Source organism: Ambystoma mexicanum, chromosome 3q, assembly GCF_040938575.1.
Source record: "Ambystoma mexicanum isolate Mex_15411 chromosome 3q, UKY_AmexF1_1, whole genome shotgun sequence".
Lineage (NCBI taxonomy): Eukaryota > Metazoa > Chordata > Amphibia > Caudata > Ambystomatidae > Ambystoma > Ambystoma mexicanum.
The window spans coordinates 692,291,330-692,309,525 of record NC_090926.1 but is presented as its reverse complement, the minus strand read 5'-3'; the positions used below and the strand labels follow the sequence as shown (position 1 = coordinate 692,309,525).

Below are 18,196 nucleotides of genomic sequence, written 5' to 3'. Positions count from 1 at the left end.
CCAACACCACGGACCCCGACCCGAGTTTGGAGGCAGCCATGGTGCTAATAGCACCATGGCTGCCTTCAAACTTGGAATGACCCGCTTAGACGGCATAGCCCGGATGAAGTCTCCCCTTTTGGTTCTGTTTGGGCTAGAGGAGGAGGAGGAGGAACATATGAGGCTCCCCAAAGTGGCCGCTTCACTGCTTCTGGCTGGAAGGGCATGTTTTGCGACCAGATGGAAGTCTGAGACCCTCCCTTGTAAGAGTGAGTGGATTAATGTAGCTAGGAACTTGTATGTAATGGCGAGAATTACGGCGGGGCTTCATGGCCTGGTGGGCCCTTTTGAGATGGAATGGTCCGAATTCATTGAGAAACATGTTAATCAGACTCTGTAGCTCACGTGTGTAAGATCTTGGGACGTCTGGAGGGGGGCAGGTGGAAATGTGACCATATAAGAACCTCTTGTATCAGGGAATATTTTATGTGGTCTATTAAGGGGGTGCTCACTAAGGAGGAAAAGTCAAATTGCGGATATGACCCATCGAGGGGTTGATGTGAAAGGAGGGACTACAATGCGGACTCAAAGACTTTACATTTTGATAAGTAATATGCCTGGAAGAGCATAGCAGTGACACTTGTGAATAATGGAGAAGTACCAAGGGAGGGGAGTGGATGGATTGAGGGGTGGGGGTGGGGAGCCACTTGCAGTTGTTGCATGTTTTGGGCCCTTCGGGGCTCTTGTCTATACCAGAACCTTTGGATGGTGCATTATACATTGTATTGTGGTTGAAAATTCTAATTTGAAGAAAAATAAACATATTTTTCCTTGCATATAAAATACTCCCATTGGAAATTGGACTTAAATTTTTACTCCCTAAAAAATAATTTTACTCCCACTTCAACATCTTATCTGGAGCACTGGTTTCATCCAATGAAGCCATGACATCTCCCTGGTAGTTGTCTCCTCCCATGTGATCCTCCCTCATAGAACCGTCCCCAGGGTCAAGAACAGGTAGCTGCTGCCGTCCCCAGGCCACATGGGAGGAGGTTCCCACCGGGGTATCCGTGTTGACTCCATTGGATTCATCACACTGTGATGGGGCTGCTCCTGTGTTCGCTGCTGTACAATCACGTGTTGCCACCTGACCTTGGTGACCCTCAATGGATCTCATCTTCTTCGTGTCCCTGAGGTGTCCTGGGGTTGGCCCTCCTGCAGAAGTCTTCCATTGCCTTCATTAGGCTCTTCAACTGAAAGCTGTAGATCAGACAGAAACGCAACACATCCAGAATTGGTCTGCAAAGTGGGTGTTAGGTGAGAGTTTCCTGGCTGTAGCCAGAAGGCTCATGCTCAGTGTCTGCCTAGGACTGTTCCCCTGTAATCAGGGATGTGCCGCACAATTTTCTACATGCATTGCGATAGCCATGTGTGAATTTGTCTTTTCCGCTAACATCAATGGTGCTAGTAGACAAGCATTGTGCCTCAAGCAGTTATGTTGCTTTAAATGGAACCAGAGAGACAAATGTGTCTGTAATGCCTGAGGAGTGAGACATAGATGGATCCTAAAACCGTGTCACACAATTATATAAGGAACAAGCTTGAATGGCATATAGTTAACTTAAATGTATAGAGTGGGGGAAATGGCATGTGTCACAGGCATCAAGGAAATTGGGTATAACCCAGGACAGTCCCTAGGAAGTAGTAGTAGAATACCTATATCCTGACATCAGATGGGGGTGGGAGCTAAACATGTTGGAGATAGAGAAGATGATTTTGTGAGCAAGTGTATATGTGCTAACCAACTAAAATAAATATTAACTGTTCATACCAAACGCAGAGGATGTTCAGAAATCCCACAATTCACTAAGGCTCTGCAATGCATTGGCCACACACTTCACTGCAAAAACTCAGGACATCCTGAGCACTTCTTTCCACTTCTCCTCTCCCCATCCTCCTGCCACCTATGGCCACCCATCCCCCTTCTGTCTTTCTCTCCTATCACATCCAATGAGGCTAGAGGTGTCCGCTCTATGAAGGTCTCCTCCAAACAGGTCTCCCCATGTTCTTCCAAAACCATTAAGGACAATATCGGCTCCCTTTCCCCTGTACTTGCTGATTCCTGCAATCATTCCTTTGCTACCGGGTCTTTCCCTTTTTCCCTTGAGCACTCTCTTGTGCACCCCCTCCTAAAAAAAACTCTGCCGACCCCTCTTGTCTGGCTAATTACCACCCCAACTCTATCACTCGCTTCCTTGGGAAACTCCTGGAGAAGCTGGTCTTCGACTAACTGACCCAGCACACTGAGCTTGTTGGTTGCTTACACGGACATTAATCTGGATTCCGAGCATCCAGAGGCATGGAAACTCCTCTCCTGAACATCCATGAAGAACTGCTTGCATTTCTCAATTCTAACTCTCCTGCTGTTCTCATCCTACTTATTTATTTATGTATTGTTTATTTGTATAGCGCCTATACACAGAAAAGTATTTCAAGGCGCTAAGGAGGTGGGGGGGAGTGGCAGTGGGAAAAAACAAATAATTCAGAGCCCTGGACTTTCTGAATGATACAGTCCTGCACAGCGCAGGGTAAGTGCAGGAATATGTGCAACTAATACATATAACCCTGAAGATAACTCTTCTCTTTCCTGTCAGATGACCGTCCTTAGTTTTTCCAAATGCCTTACACAAATAGAGTAAAGGCAGTAGGGGGGAGGGTAGAACAGACAGGCTACTATACAAGGCAAGATAATGTGGACCATGCAAATATATAGTGGTGTGACATAAAAACAGTGAAGGGGGGGTGGATGGGTGAGAGGGGAAGGGTTATGAATTTAGGAAAGGTAGACTACTGTGCATTTCTGTGCTCTGACTAGTTTAGGCAGTTTAAGGTAAGGAAATGGGCAAGTAGGGTGGAGGGGATAAGAACATAAGAGGGACAGTACACCAAAAATACACAGAGGATAGAAGGAGGATAGGAGAAGAGAGTGCTAACAGAGAGGGTGATGTAGGATGGAAGGGGAGGGGAGGAGGTGAAACAGAGGGCAGGCAGTAGTGTCTGCAGATGGCATAGCTAAATTCGATTTTTAGGCAGGACAAAATGAAAACACATGTAGCAACGTGGCACAGCTAAATTTGATTTATAGGCAGGGCAAGGTGAAACACATGTAGTAACAGGGTCTGGGTATCTCGGAGCGGGCACTGGACTGGGTGACCTCCTTTCTCAACGACCGTCCCTCCCAGGTTATTCTGGACTCTATCTTCTATCCTATCTCTTCTCTCTTAACTCTTTCACCACCTGTGGCGTTACCCAGGGATCCAACATTACTCCCTGGCTCTTTAATATCTATCTTGCTCCTATGAAAAACCAGAGGGTGTTTTACAACCGAGTCCCCGGGAATCCCGTACTCAGGTGGCCAGGGAAAGGCCATTGCTTTTGGATCCCGACCCTGGGGGTGGACAAGCAAGGGAGGATCACCTGGGTATGCAGTCTTCCGGGAGTGGGGGAGAAGCACATGATGGTGATACATGGTATCCCCCTTTTCCCACAACAAATCAAACCCCTATGTCTAACTATTTGATGGGAAACTACAGCTCCCATAATTCCTCCCCACTTCACACTGACTACACTACTAAGATGAGGAATGAAGCCAGGAAGATTATCTCTCATGACTTGCAATGGTCCTGTCCGTTTAATGAGATCAGGCAGAGTCAGGCACGTAATCCTAACTATACACACCTGCCACTTGTTAGCACTAACTGTCAGGATAAAAGGTGGCGCGCACAGACACACTCTGAGCGAGGCTTGGTATGAGAAAGAGCAGCTCTTCCAGGGCTGATACGAATCAGGCTATGGAAGTTGGAAGGCCAAGGGGCTGTTTGGCATTTGCGTAGAACGAGAGCGAGGCAGGCGAGAATTCCATACTTTCGGAAAGCCGTAAGCGTTCCAAGACCGACGGAAGGATTTACCTTCAAAGTGCTTCAAGGAGGCCCACTCCCCTCTATGGTGAACAAAGAAGTTGGGGAGGAGCAGAGGAGGTACTGGTAGGTGCCTTAACTGCTACATGAAAGGCGGCGAAGAAAGAAACCCAATTAACACGACCAGTGAGTTATCAAAGTCAACAATGGCCCAGTTTTGTTAAAAGCAAGTGAAACTGTAGCAAGAGTTGAAGGCTGCCTGTGTACTGATAAACGCGTAATGAAAAAGACAATCGCTGAACTTTAATGAGAATATACAAAGTAACAGAGTGATCCTGCAAGGTGAATGCGCACATTCAAAAGTCTCTGTAAAGTGTTTGAAGTTGTGATAAATCGGGAAGCGAATTAAAGAAAGTAACCGCGATGATGAATAAAAGTTGATTGAATGGAAAACTGAAATATATGAACGTTTATACGCCAAGAGGGCATAGTATGACCTTTAAGCACACCAAGAGGGCAAAAGGAAAGAAAGGATCATTCCAAGGAACTACAAGTACCAAGAAGCGTTAGTGTTGAGAATTGATGAAGATTGTTAATTTGGTTAAAGAGTGGTCGAAGTGGTCCTTAGGAGGTCTATGTAAACTCCCTGCAGTTTTCGAAAGTGAAAGTAAAGTAAGGTGAAAGTTGTATGGAACTGACTTGGGAAAGGGAACCCCCACATAGAGAAGAGAGTTTGAGTCCGGCGGAGGAAGACCCATGTGGCAAAGTAAAAGTGAAGTATGAAAAGAAAGACAGGCTCGAGCCCAGCGTAGGGAAGCCTGTGTTGAACTGTGGTAAAGTACAAGAATTTGTTGAACTGTCAAAAGCTTGAAGCCCAAGCCTGAACTGTTGAATTGTACCAGTAAGCCAAAGTGTGCCAGATTGATAGAACTGTGCCAGCCACCTATCACTTTAAGAAACTCTCGAGACCCTGTGTTTCTGAACGTGGGGAAGGGAGTTGTTACCTAAGCCATTCTGACATATCTTTTGAGAGATTGAGCCTCATTACAAGTTTGCCGGTCTGGAAAAATGGTGCCGGTAAGCTTACCAGTGCCGTTGTTTCCGGACCGGCAAACTACGAGTCTGCTGGCGGGTGCCGTTCCGCCCGCCAGGCCTGACCCTGGTGGGCACAACGGCACCCACCAGCAGACTTTCACGGAAGCACCGTAACGGTGCCGCTGCTTCCGTGGTCCCCATTCCCGTGGGGATCAACATTTTACCAGCGCCTGACTTACCGGACCACCGGAACTGTAATGCCTTGGTTATTCCGGCAAGTCAAGCGCCTGTAAATCATTATGGGTCCGGCGGCTACCTGCCGGTTTTTCCAGCACGGTTTCCGCCTCACTCGTAATGAAGCCAACTATTTTTCTTTTAAATATTCCCTTTACACATTGGTCATATAAGAAAGAGGGCAAGGTTAGTTTATTTTAGTATAGGCCTTTTTTATTTTGACTAGACTGACTTGGACTTGTTATTGTTTGTTATTGATTTAATGGTCGAGACTACTCCCATTCTAGAGTTAGGGCCAGTTAGGAATGATCCCAACCTTACTAAAACACAAAATAAAGGTTTTTGAAACTTGCATCTATTATGCTGCATCTGCTATTGATACCATGCCTTCCTCACACTCTGCTTGTACATCTAATTTCCACCTTCTCCCCTAATTTCCAGTGTTATGCAGATGACACGCAACTCTTCTTCAAACTACCCTATTATCCTGTCCTTACTTCCTCCATCATTCCTGACTGCCTATCTTCCATCCAGTCCTGGTGTACCTCCAATGATCTCTGTCTCAACGACAGCAATACTGAGAGCCTACCCATTTGGACTCCTGCTCCCTCTTTCTTCCCCTCACTCTGGCCACCCTCTATGGGCTCCCCCTTCTCCTTCTGAAGCCAGAAACCTTGGAGTCATCTTCGACTCCTCTCTTTCCTCCCTCCCTCACATGCAGGACCTTGCCAAGAAGGCCCACTTTCAACTCTACATCCTCAAAGGAATCCTTCCTTTCCTCACTTTCCCCCAGAAGTTCAATGTCTCCACAGTTCTGGTACTCTAGGCTGGACTACTGCAACAGCCTCTTCCTCAATCTACCCTCTGCCTCTTTACGACCCCTCCAGCTTACCCAGAATAGGGCTGCAAGACTTATCCTTGGCCTTAAACCCAGGGGCCGCATCCCTCCAGCACTAAAATCTCTCCACTGGCTCCCGGTTGCTGCAAGGATGAAATTAAAATCCTTCTGCATCATCCACACGGCTGTCTGTGGCCAGGGACCACACTATCTACAACTGTCTGTCACCAAATACTCTCCCTCCAGATTTTTACGCTCCTCCAGTGCCAAGCTTGTGGCCGATCTCTTTCCTCGGCTGGCTCCCTCCTCTGGAACAGCCTCCCCCTTCCTCTCCGTCTTGTGCCGGACCTCCTCAAATGATGGAAGCTCCTCAAGACTTCCCTTTTCACCTCCTCCTTCCCCATCTCCATTCCTTGCTAATCCCGTAGTTGCTTATATTGGTGACCAGGGCCCTTATGTGTCCTTCTGGGCCCTGGCCTCCACCCCTCACCCCAATAGCATTCAGCTTAAGCCCACTCGCAGCACTTGCTGCTGGGTCCCCACTGGCTTGTGCTATCTCACATGCCTGCACTTATTGCTTTTGTCAGTTGGCCACTCTTTCCAAGTGATCTCTGCCTGGCACTTAACAGTTGCTTGCAATTTAATTTATTCCCTAGCACTTCCCTTCGTGGCACTCCTAAACACTTACCCTCCCAATCCCTCCCCCCCCCGCCCTCTCGCTCTGCACTTGCACGTTCTGAATGCTCACAAAGCCTAGTAGGACCGCATCTTTCTTTCTTCATTGTTATTATAATTGCCTTCCATTCCCATGTTCCCTGCCCGTTGCCTTGTGGGTGCTTTGAAACACAATTTACTTGATGTATGAGCACCTTAAAAATGCACAATAAACAAATAAATACAAGTTCTATCACTGCAATGAATAGAACGTCTACAGTGTATGTATATGTTTAGTTTACAGGAGAGTAAATAATAACATCTCCCTGGGGTTTCCTATGTCTGCCTGGGTTGAACCTGGCAGAACCTGCATTGCAACATTGTTTTGAGTCCAAATTACTAATCCCTGTGTGCTAACGGATATAGAGTGGGATGGAGCGTTAAAATGAAATGGCGACCATTGCAAGGCATCAATGCTCTTGCCCTAACAGTTGGAGAGATTATGTGTCCAGTTACACACCTGCATGTGGCTAAGTATCATGGGCACCATTAGTGCTCAGGCTCATCCATTAAGTTAAATTCAATCTTCTTCCACCAGAACCTTCCTCTGAGTGCAACACAGGCACTGGAGGGACAATATGGGAGACTTGGAGTACTGTAACGCCTGCCCACTCACTGCTATACACGATAATGGAGAGCCAAGTACAGGGGTTTGCCGCACCTTACTGTTTGAGGATCTCTGTAACAGCACTTGATTTTGGAGCAAATTAATTGATTTTGAGATGTTGTTAGAGCTACCTTTCCTGTGTATATGGGTAAATACTGTTCTGTCTGATGGCTGCTAACACCCTTTCTTTGCTTTTCTAATCTAGCCATGCTGAGATTGAAGAAATTCAGAATCTGGCTAATGCACACAGTCTTGAGGTCATACCCCTTGTCCAGACCTTCGGACATCTGGAGGCAAGTATTGTATATCTTTAGGGCTGTTAGCCTCCAGAGGGCATAAGGTACCTCAGCACAGTCTTTTGGACACGCAGTTAACTGTCTATCTTCTTTTTAACACATCTCATAGACAACTGTTTATCATCCTTGTGCTGTTTTGAGACATCCTTTGATGTTGCATAGTAATACAAATACTTGTGTAGTGTAGATGTGTCGTGTATGCTTCATAATGCATCATCTAGAGTATTCTGTCCAATTCTTGCCGTCCACAAAGTCACTTAATGTTCTGAAAACTAGTTTGAGAGCCAAATGTAATGTTAGATAGGGTTTATAGAACTTGAGAAAATCCAATTATTTCCGATGGTACAGTGTCAATAGTAAAGATACATGGCTACAGTAATGTGCAGCTGTCAAACTGGGGACAGCACAAGTCACGGTTAGCTTCAGTGACTGAGGCAGGTTTCAGTGCACGCAGGGGCAATGGCATACCCATGGGGCACCAGTGATTCAGTGCTTTTTCACCTCTTCATAAAATTGTGTCTATATCCTAGAAATCATTTTAACACAGTGTTGGAGTGTCATGGTTTCTATGCTTCATAACGTGTGTTTAGAATTGATAGAATTTACTAATCGTTTCCATTAAGCTGTGCTTTTCCTGCACTGCTTTTTCTCACTTAAGCCCCCTGACTGCCTCTCATCTTTCATCTTCCCACCTGCGCGTTTCCCTTCTCTGGTGCCTTTCCCATCCCTGCACCATAATCTCTCCCTACATTCCCCTCTCTCCCCTGTGGTTTTTCCATTACACCATCCCTTTCTGTGCTCTCGTTTCTCCATAACACCTGTGTTCCTCAGTGCTCCTTTATACCTGTTTCTGAGGTTCTCGACTCTGCATACTCTTTTCTACCATGCACACTTGAATGGCTACACTTTTCAATAGTATGTAACACTTTCTTCTGCACTCTAGTCCCTTATTCCTCTATACATTCCTTATTCCTCTATACATTTCTCCCTGCACCCATTTTACTTGTGCTCTCCACTCTTCTGCATCCTCTCTCTACTTTTTGTGCATTGCGTGCACAAACACACTCCTCACTCCCTTTATGCCCAGCGCACATTCACATCTTGCTCACTCTTCTCTCTTTTACTCAGCCTGCTACAGCCCTCTTTGTCCTCTTATGCCTGTAACTTGTGCCTGATCGCACCTCTATCTTCTCTTGTGCATTTTTAGTTTCTCCCTTTACCCCACTCTCTTTGATCTACAAATTATCCTCCGCACCCAGTGTTTTATGAGTGATCAAAATATTTGGCGCAGAGCTCCATGAAGAGTCAGGGAGAGTGCTCCTTGAAGAGTCAGGAAAGGCTGATGCTGCAAGAAGGGAAGGCTTGTGGCTGTGTCAACCATAATTTATCAGGATGTTGTTAAGCTTCATGATGTCAGTGGGCCAACCCTGCAGCACGTTCATATATGAAACCATTTTCTACGCACATTCAGTAGTCCTAGTGTTCTGATTACAAATCATGCTCTGTATAAATGACCCTTCAAGTAAGAAAGGGATCTTGCTTGTAGCCTAACAGCCACTACAAAGCAAACTGCCCTTTGCACTTTCAGGCAGAAGAGAATGCCCATTCTTTAACTTTATATATAGCCCTAGTGCTTCTAGTGGTCACCATTTAATACATTTCCGATATAGCCACATACATTGCAAGTGAACTTAAGCACCCAGAGATCGGTCGATGCCCCAGATGTACACTTGTTCATGTGGGGAATCAAGGCTGCTAGGTTTCCTGCATACACATTCAATAACGCCCACCCCAACTTAACATATGTATTATAGGGCAAGGTGAAACCACTGTACATAGACATTTCCCAAAATTCTATTGCTAACAACTTTTGGCTCACTGCATGTATTTGGATGATATTTTCCCAAATAAAATGTCATGTTCCCCCACCCCCAAATTGGAAATTTTGGGAAAGATTTATTAAAAAATAAAAAGTTAATAAGAAAAAATGCTGTTTTTGGCCTACTCCCATTTATTTTCCCATCGAGAAAAAGTGCAATTTGTGGGAAGCTGTAAAGTAGAAATTGCTGGATGCATTTGGACCAAATGAAAAACAACTTGGCCACAAAGCGTTGACTTTATTTCCTTGACTGGTTTGGAGAAAATTCGTCCAATAGTTTTAAAAATATTGAACGGAGAAGGCCGGGGGTGGCCCCTGATCCAAAAACATGTATATATCTTCCATGGTTGCTGCAGAGAGTCTTTTCAGAAATGAAAAGTCAACATTTATTTTGCTTGAGGAAGCCAAAAATGAAAAGTGCCCAAAAGGTTATTCAGTGGAGGAAAAGGGTTGTAATCACATTAGGCTAGAGGTGGGGAGGGGGAAGTAGGGACACCATGAGAAGTTTAGTGGTTTGGGGAGCCATTTACAGTTAGACCATTTTCGTCTAATCGGGGGCGTACCAGGGGAATCCTGTGAGAGTCCTGCCGCAGGACAAACCAAAGAATAATAAGGGGTAATGGGAGTGGGGCAGGGATGGAAAAAGCAATTGAGTTTGGGGGACCAAAGAAGGAGGAGGGGGCACATGTTGATGCCTGTGAGGATGGGAATGAGTTTTTGATTTTAGCGCATTAATACCAGGGGAATCTTGCAAGAATCAGATTGCTGTTGCCATTATCAGGGGAACACCCATGGAATCTCGTGAGAATGGATTGTGAAAAAATAAGACATTTTACTCCTGGTGTGATCACATTTGTTAGGCACGGGCAATGGGTCTTTGTGGCATATGCACTGGCTAGTGGGCCCAAAGAAACTTATTGGTGCAACATGTACAGTGGCCAAGGTCAAGGCCATGGCTAGTGGGCGCCAAAGAACCTATAGTATTACAAAACCCTTGAAAAGAAGAGATTTTTTTTTTAGTTGAGAGAGTTACGGTGTTGAGATTTAATGCAACAAAACCTGTGAAATTCAGCACTCGCAATTCAAGCAAGTCCACCATAACTATGCGCCCAATGTTGCGCAGCATATGACCATAATGATAACACCACTGATGGTGTCACTAATAACATCATACTTGACATCACTGATGAGATCAATAATTACATCATATATGACATTACTAATTAAATATGTTAGAATATTTTTGTTGACCTTTTTTAAAACATATTTTATTGTGTTACACTTAACACTTAATCGAACAAACAAAGCTGTTTCATTGTTATGTTGGACAAACTAAATGTAAATTGTGTTGATTATTATCTAAACATAAATTACATTGTATTATAAAAAGCACAAATGCAATAAACACAAATGATAGAACATCAATAACAACATGACATGGAACAGTAGACTGGTAAAGAGTTATGATATGATTACGTATTGTGACAAACCCGAGGGTATCGTCCCTTCTTTTAAGGGAGAGAACACTCTTCCCCTATGGGTAGAACAGGGCATTGCAAAGTTTACGCAACTTTCCCTTCAATACACCAATACACATAAACCATTATCCATATGTAAATTGGAACCTGCTACTTATGTGAGAACCACTGAGATGAAGAGGCCCCAGGGGGATGAAAGAGAAAGACATGAGAACTCTAACCAATGCTCTAGTCGTGAAAAGTAATTCGAGAATAAATGGAGAAGGATGAGATGTAGAATGAAGAAGAAGAGGAAGAAGAAGAAGAAGTAGTAGTAGTAGCAGAAGCTGTGGAAGACGAAGAGGGAAACTGAGATGGAGAAATCGAAGGAAAATTGGCAAACGGACTGTAAAGTGCTTGCATGAGCAGGGGACGTTGAAACGGGTGGAGGACTGAAGCGTGAAGAGCGAGAAAACCACCAACGCAATTCTAGACCCCAACGCCTCACCGATATGTGGGTAGGGTGGGTGTCCGAGCAGGCCCGTTGAGCTCTGTAACTGATTTGTGGTCCGAGAGGAAGGTGAAAGACAGTGGGAGGCAGTGCAAGGGTAACATGACATGCGGGAGCCTGGGCCCGAGTTCAGAGGGTGACCAGTGCACAGAGCAGTCAGGTGCATCAGCCAGAAGCGAAAAGGATGGTCTTGAGTTGTTTACATGTTTGAGAGAGGCAGGGAAGCTGTTCCAGAGAGAGACCCCTGCAGAGGAGATAGATCTGTCCCCAACTCTCTGCTTGGAGAAGCGTCTGACCCTCAGAGAGATGGAGGTGGATGAGCGGAGAGCTTGAGAAGTAAGGTGTTTTGAAAGAGAAAGTTGGAGGTAGAGCAGCCTCAGGCCCCAGAAAGCCATGTGGATAATGCAGAGGGTCTTGAACTTGATCCTTGCAGCCACAGGGAGCCAGTGAAGAGATTTCATAGTTGGAGAGATACGATCCCTGGGCTTGAGGTCAAGGACAAGTCTCGCAGTCCTGTTCTGGATAACTTGTAAAGGTCGAAGAATAGAGGCAGATTTAGAAAGGGGCTGCTGCAATAGTCCAGCCTACAGAACACAGAGCTCTGGAGACAGTGAGCTTCTGGGGGAAAGTGAGAAAACAAAGGTACTGGCCTGGCGCAGAGTGAACTCTGGGACTAGAGGCAACGCTGCCTAGGGAAGGAACGGAGTTAAATCAAACCCTGAAGAAACACCTCAGCAAACGCCACTTAACCAAGGCTCTCCACAGTGGTTCTAGTAAGTAGTGCTGGGTCGGAGAGTAAACCCAGCCTAATGGGAAACCCATCAAGGGTGTAAAAAGGTGTGCTGAAGAGCGTTACTCTTCCTCATCCCAGTGGATAGACAGAAAATGCTTGGCAGGAGAGTAAAGCAAGTTTACCATAAACAGGAAAGAAGGAGGGAGAAAAATAATACCCCTATAAAATCAGGGACATAGCTGAACTGAGAAAAGAAGACAAAACACCTCCAAGAAAAGACTACCAAGAAAAGGCGAGTATTTTCTTGACATTATTTTTCTAAACTTGAAGTAGGAGTTTTTGGAAAACTCTGTATCCTCTGGAACTATTGGATATTATCATTTTACATCATTTTATGACCAGCGAGGCTGGGAACTTTTCTGTTGATTGAAACCACAAAGAACATTGGTTATTTGAAGTACAGTGTCTTATATTGTTTGTGTTTTTGGACACAATGGTGACTGACTTTTTAGTTTGACTTCCTGACAGTTTCACTAGTTTCTTTTGAGGCAGGGAAACGCCTCTTAGCTTTAGGGATAGAAAGGCATTTTTCCAACTGTTTTTTTGTTAATAGAAATATATACACGAAAGCATGTCACCGTTGTGTCAGAGTCATACTTCTGCTCCCTCACAGTGTGGAGCATTCATTTGTATTAGCTCTCAGGTGGGCAGAACAACCAATCAGGTGGCTTGGATCATGGGCTAAATATACTGATCTAAATCTGCGTTTCATGCAACCTTAGAAATGCTTCCCCCGCACTGCTATCTTATCCCCCCACCCACCCTTCCCTTCCCTGCAAATGTCTCGTCCGTCCCATCCCCAGCCTCACTTACCTGCTTACTTCACTGGTGGCTGCACCCGTCGCCTCTGCTGCTGCCACACTGTAGCCGCCATAGAAATGGAAGAGGGTCTCTGTATGGAGTCATGCCTTCCTGATCCATGGAGGCCATCTTTAGTAAGTATTTTGATTCAATGAAAGGCAGGCTGCGAGGCGTGCCATTCATTCAATCAAAATACTTTGCTCTTAACACCCCGGGTTTCCGGATTAAAAACCCTGTGGGTGCTAATAGCAATAACACCTGATCTCTTGGGTTGGATCAGGTGGTAAACGCACTGGGCCCATCAGTAAGGTCTCGCACTGTACCTTGGGCCTGGGCCATTAACCAATCCAGATTGGGTATTATTACTAAAGTACTGATAAACTTATACAATTTAAAATAAAAATATGTAACTTTATACAAATTGTTTGAATATCACGTATTAGTAAGCAATCACAATACATCATTGCAGGGAAGGTACCTGATTCGGGTAAATCTACTTCAGGTATTTCAAACATAATATATAAGTATATGTAGTAGTAAAAAAAAATAGATAGACGTAGAAGCATGTTTAATAGTAAGTGTAATGACAATACTTAATGTTCACATTTAAACGTACAGTTCTCCTTACTGTAATAACATTACATGAACACATTCTTTTCTAAATGACAATGTTGTAATTATTGATCACGTCAGTGATGTCACATATGATGTAATTAGTGATGTCACCATTAATGTCATCATTGCATTCATACGCTGAGCAACTGGGGGTGCATAGTTAAGGTGGACTTGCTCGAAATGCGACTTCTGAATTTCAGGTGTTTCACAGCTGTCCCCAGCATCTGCTTACATATGACCACCTTTCTAACCCTCAGCCATAGCTGCATGGCCTATCTTCCACACGACATTCTCTGCACCTCTTACTGCGCTGCTACAACAGTTTTAAGATGGATTTCCAAAATCCACCATAGGAGGTGGATTTTGGGAGGCTAACCTATTATGGTGAACAGAAAAGATACTGAAGTCTTGCCAAACTCAATTAAGTTAGGTAGCAGAGTTGTAAGGCTTAGAACTAAGAGGGGAGTGAGAGTGGTATAGGGGTATCATTTGACCCATACAGAGCACGTCCACTAATTCCAGTTAGACAGACTGGTAAGTTAAAATCCACACTAATCAATGAAACCTCTAGGCAAATATTGTCACACACTTACTATAAAATACATATATACATACATTTTTGTGAATAGAAAAGCATATGATTCAAGAAGAGATAGGATTTTGAGTCCATGTAACCCTATGGAGGATAGGTGTGGGACGTAACTGGTGTTTTGACTTACCTCCCCACCCCCCGTTACTTCAATTTCTCCAGAGACTTCTGCTGAGGTTCCATATTCCATTGGGAGCACTTTCTCCTGTGCTTGGTCCAGTTGAGGTAGACCCAGGGGTGGCGGGTGCAGAGGTCACGTTCAGGTTGTGAAACTTAGGCCTTTTTTCCCCTTTTTCGGATTCTCAGACTTCGGTGTGTTTTACTCCTGTTTTAGAGTTGCACTGTAAGATTATTTAAAATCTGATTGTCTGTCGTCCTATCCTATTGTTCAACTTGTGTCGCCTCACTGTCTCCTCTGCTTGCACCCTGCCCTTGTCCTTCCCTAGTTTTCTCCCCTCCCTCTCTCTTCCTTTCTCTCCTCTTTATACCTACTCTATGGTGCTCTCTGTCTCTCCTATCTTTCCTAACTGCTTCTCTATCGACTATCCTGCTCTCCTCATTTAATCTGGTAGGAAGAAGTTTAAAAAGGACATCCTGGTCTCCAACCCAGGCCTCCCTATCGCTGACACCTATACCAGTGCCTACCCCAGGCACACTTTCACCGACATCCTCTTTGTCGTTCCCTCAGCAGACCAATGGACCATACATATAGTCTCTGTGCTCTCTCCTTTCTTTTCTTCTTCCATTAATGGTGGCACCCGGTGGGATGTCCTCCTGGCCTCCTTCCACTCCTCCAAGGTCATCATTAATATTTATGTGAATGTACCGTCCAAGGCCCTCAGGCCAACCTTCTCCTCTTCGATAGACGCTTCCCGCACCTCATCAATTTCCTTTCTTTTCCTGCCGTCCCCCCTCCACGGCTTTCCCGCCTCCCTCTGCTGCCTCCTCCTTGGCTACCTTGCCCTCTCCCCCTTCCCTTTCTGCCCCCCCCACAGGGCGTACTTCTGATATGTACCCTTCCCCGGAAGTCTTTCAAGAATGGCAACCTTCTCCATATTGCCACTCTTAACTCTCGCTCAGCTGTCAAACACTCCTCCGACATCTGCTGCCTACTGGAGGAATTTGACCTCGATGTCCTCAGTCTCACCGAGACATGGTTCACGGCCAGCTCTGTCACGAGTTTTGACACTCTCCTCCCTGATGGCTACAAGATCCTCTCTGCGCCCAGGTCCAATCGATCCGGTGGGGGTGTAGCCCTGATCTTCCCTGAGTGGATTCCTGCCTCTGTTATTCCTACGCAGGCTTACTCCTCTTTGGAATGCCTCGTCTGTAGTTCTCTCTCTCTCTCCTATCCATTTCCTTACTGTGGCTACTATCTACCGGCCACCTGGACAGATCACTTCCTTCCTCTCTGAGTGGGCGGACCTCTCCTCTTCCCTCCTGGTCTTGACCACTCAACTCCTCCTTCTTGGAGACTTCAACATCCACCTGGATGCTTCCAGTCCTTCCTCTGGACTCTTTCGCGACCTTTGCGACTCTCTCTCACTCCCTATTCTCCCCTCTGGCCCGACTCAATCTGCAGGGCATACCCTGGATGTTCTGATATCCTCAGACCTTCCCCTTTCTATCCCTCTCACCACTCCTCTCACTTGGAGTGATCACTTTCTCCTTTCCTCCCAGCTCACCCTCTCTACACCTCGGGCCAAGCCAACTCCATCACTTCCACCCATCTTCTTGGTCATCCAACCCATGAAGCGGGTGTCAGTTGAGGCTTTCGTCTGCCACTTTCTCACCCCCCCTATCCCCCTATGGCTGACTCACACTCTGACACAGCCCTCTCTATGCTCCACTCTGCTATATCTGATACTCTCAATGTTCTTGCCCCTGTCATGAGGATCCGCCTGAAGCCCAAAGCCAAGTGCAACTCCTGGTACGACTCCGACCTCGTCACCCTTAAACGCAAGTGCAGGGTGGCTGAGAGGAAATGGCGTGCTTCATGTACATCCTCTGACAAACTGGCCTGCCGCCTGCTCCAAAGGCAATACCTGCTCTGTCCTCACCAAGAAGAGGGCTCACATACAAGCCAGCGTCTCTGTGGCATCTAACAACTCGGCCGAACTCTTTAAAATGTGCAAGGAACTGGCCAATCCTGCCACAGTCTCTACCTCTCTTGTCCCCTCCAAGGCCCTCTGCATGGCACTGGCCTCTCATTTTGCCGATAAAACTGAGGACATCCTTTCCTCACTTTCCTCCTCTCCCCTTCCTCCCTGCTCTTCCTCTGGCCCTTCCTCAGCCACCTCTCCTCCCTCCTTCTCTGCCTTTCCCCCTGCTCTCCCCAGATGAGGTTTCTAGACAAGTCTGATCTAGAAAAGTCTCATCAAGATTCCAAGATGGCCACCTGCTGAAGTGGACGCACGTCCCCTGCGCTCTGCACCGGCGGATAAAACAAAAGCTTACAAAGGTGTATATCAACTGCAGCAACTATAAGTAACGTCATCCGAGAACGCGTGAGACAGCGGGTGCAACCCGAAAATACATTGCGACCCGCAACGGAGCTGGATTGCTTATAATTGTGGAGAGCGGCCGCCCCTCCCCCACCCCGGCGGATCTCTGGCAGGCTCCATCTGCTGTCGCGCAATCACACGGAGCTTCCCGCCCCCACAGCGGAGACTAAGGTGCCGGACTGCGGGCCCCTCCGCGCTCGATGCAAGGCTGAGAAGGGCATCGTACGCGGGCGCAACTCGGGTGAAGTCACGCGGCTTAAACAACGGCTGCCAACAAGTAAGGCGGTTCCAGTAGGGACCAAATCTAATGAGCCACATCAGCAGCGTGGACGGGGACGGAGCCCGTACACCGTCCCCCGCCCCTCACACCCCTCCTTTGCAGCCGGAAATAACCGAATCCTGCGACGCCGAGACACGGGCCTCCTTCTGCCCTCGGATTGCGGTGGTTGGGGGCTTTAGCGCCGGGGCCGGAGGAGTAAACACACACTTGACCTGAAGCTGGTCCCCCTTGGAGCCGTGATTGGCAGGGAAAGCTCTGCAGGAACTCGGAGTGTCTTGGATAGAACAACGTAGCTGTGGAGCCAACTGTCACACAACACGCGAGCACAGGAGTCGAGGCTCGCCGTCACCGGAGGCCTGCAAACTGAATCCAACTCGACTGCCAAGGTGAGAGGTGCTTCCCCTGTCCCCTCCTCACCCACTTCACAGAGGTCTCCACAGGCTAGGCTGCAAACCCAGAGTAGTCTGCTTGCGCATATTTACCCCCCCGATGAAGAGGAGAAACAGACAGCGCGGACACTAAACATAATAAAGCCGGGGGGGTGAGTTCAATCAACCCAACAAGCATCACGACCTGCTTGGCTGAGACTCTAAGGCAGCCCCACTCACTCCTGTGAACTCCTTCGGTTCGGGGACGGGGGGGTCAAGCGGAACAGTCTGATTAACGGGCATAACACGCAAGGTAAAACGTGCACTGTCCATCGATAACAATTGGTCCCAATTCATGCGCCCAACCGAAGTCTACACGAGCCAAGTGTCTGACGAAACAGATGTATTGAGACCACCCCTAACGCACCCCCCCAACTGGCTCAGACAATAAGGGTCCAACATGAACACATGAACACAGAACTGGGACCACATTGACCCTAACTTCCGCTGACCTGGCACCTCAAAAGTCATCGGGTTCCCTCCCAACAGTGCACACCTAGAATATAAAAGTGACTCACCCGGGACAGGCCCCCAATTCAGATGCCGGGCACTAGAACTAAAAGCACCCCGCCTAGGTCGAAAGGTTCGCCAAGGAGACAAGAACACCGACTAGCTAAGTACTGGGGACAGACGAAGCAGCAAGATCAGTTTCTCCAGCAAGCACAACTGGAATCAGCTGAGCCACCCCGGAAACACCTCATAGAACCATGGATGCAGAC

The 18,196-nt window shown here is 46.7% G+C and overlaps 1 protein-coding gene across 3 annotated transcripts in view; it reads left to right on the top strand.

Moving 5' to 3' along the window:
- HEXD (hexosaminidase D) overlaps positions 1-18,196 on the top strand; it is a 750,596-nt gene that overhangs the window by 253,209 nt on the left and 479,191 nt on the right. For all 3 annotated transcript variants that reach the window (XM_069654607.1, XM_069654608.1, XM_069654605.1), the window contains exon 5: positions 7,530-7,617. In XM_069654607.1, coding sequence (XP_069510708.1) covers positions 7,530-7,617 — 88 coding nt within the window. The remainder of the gene's footprint in view (positions 1-7,529; positions 7,618-18,196) is intronic.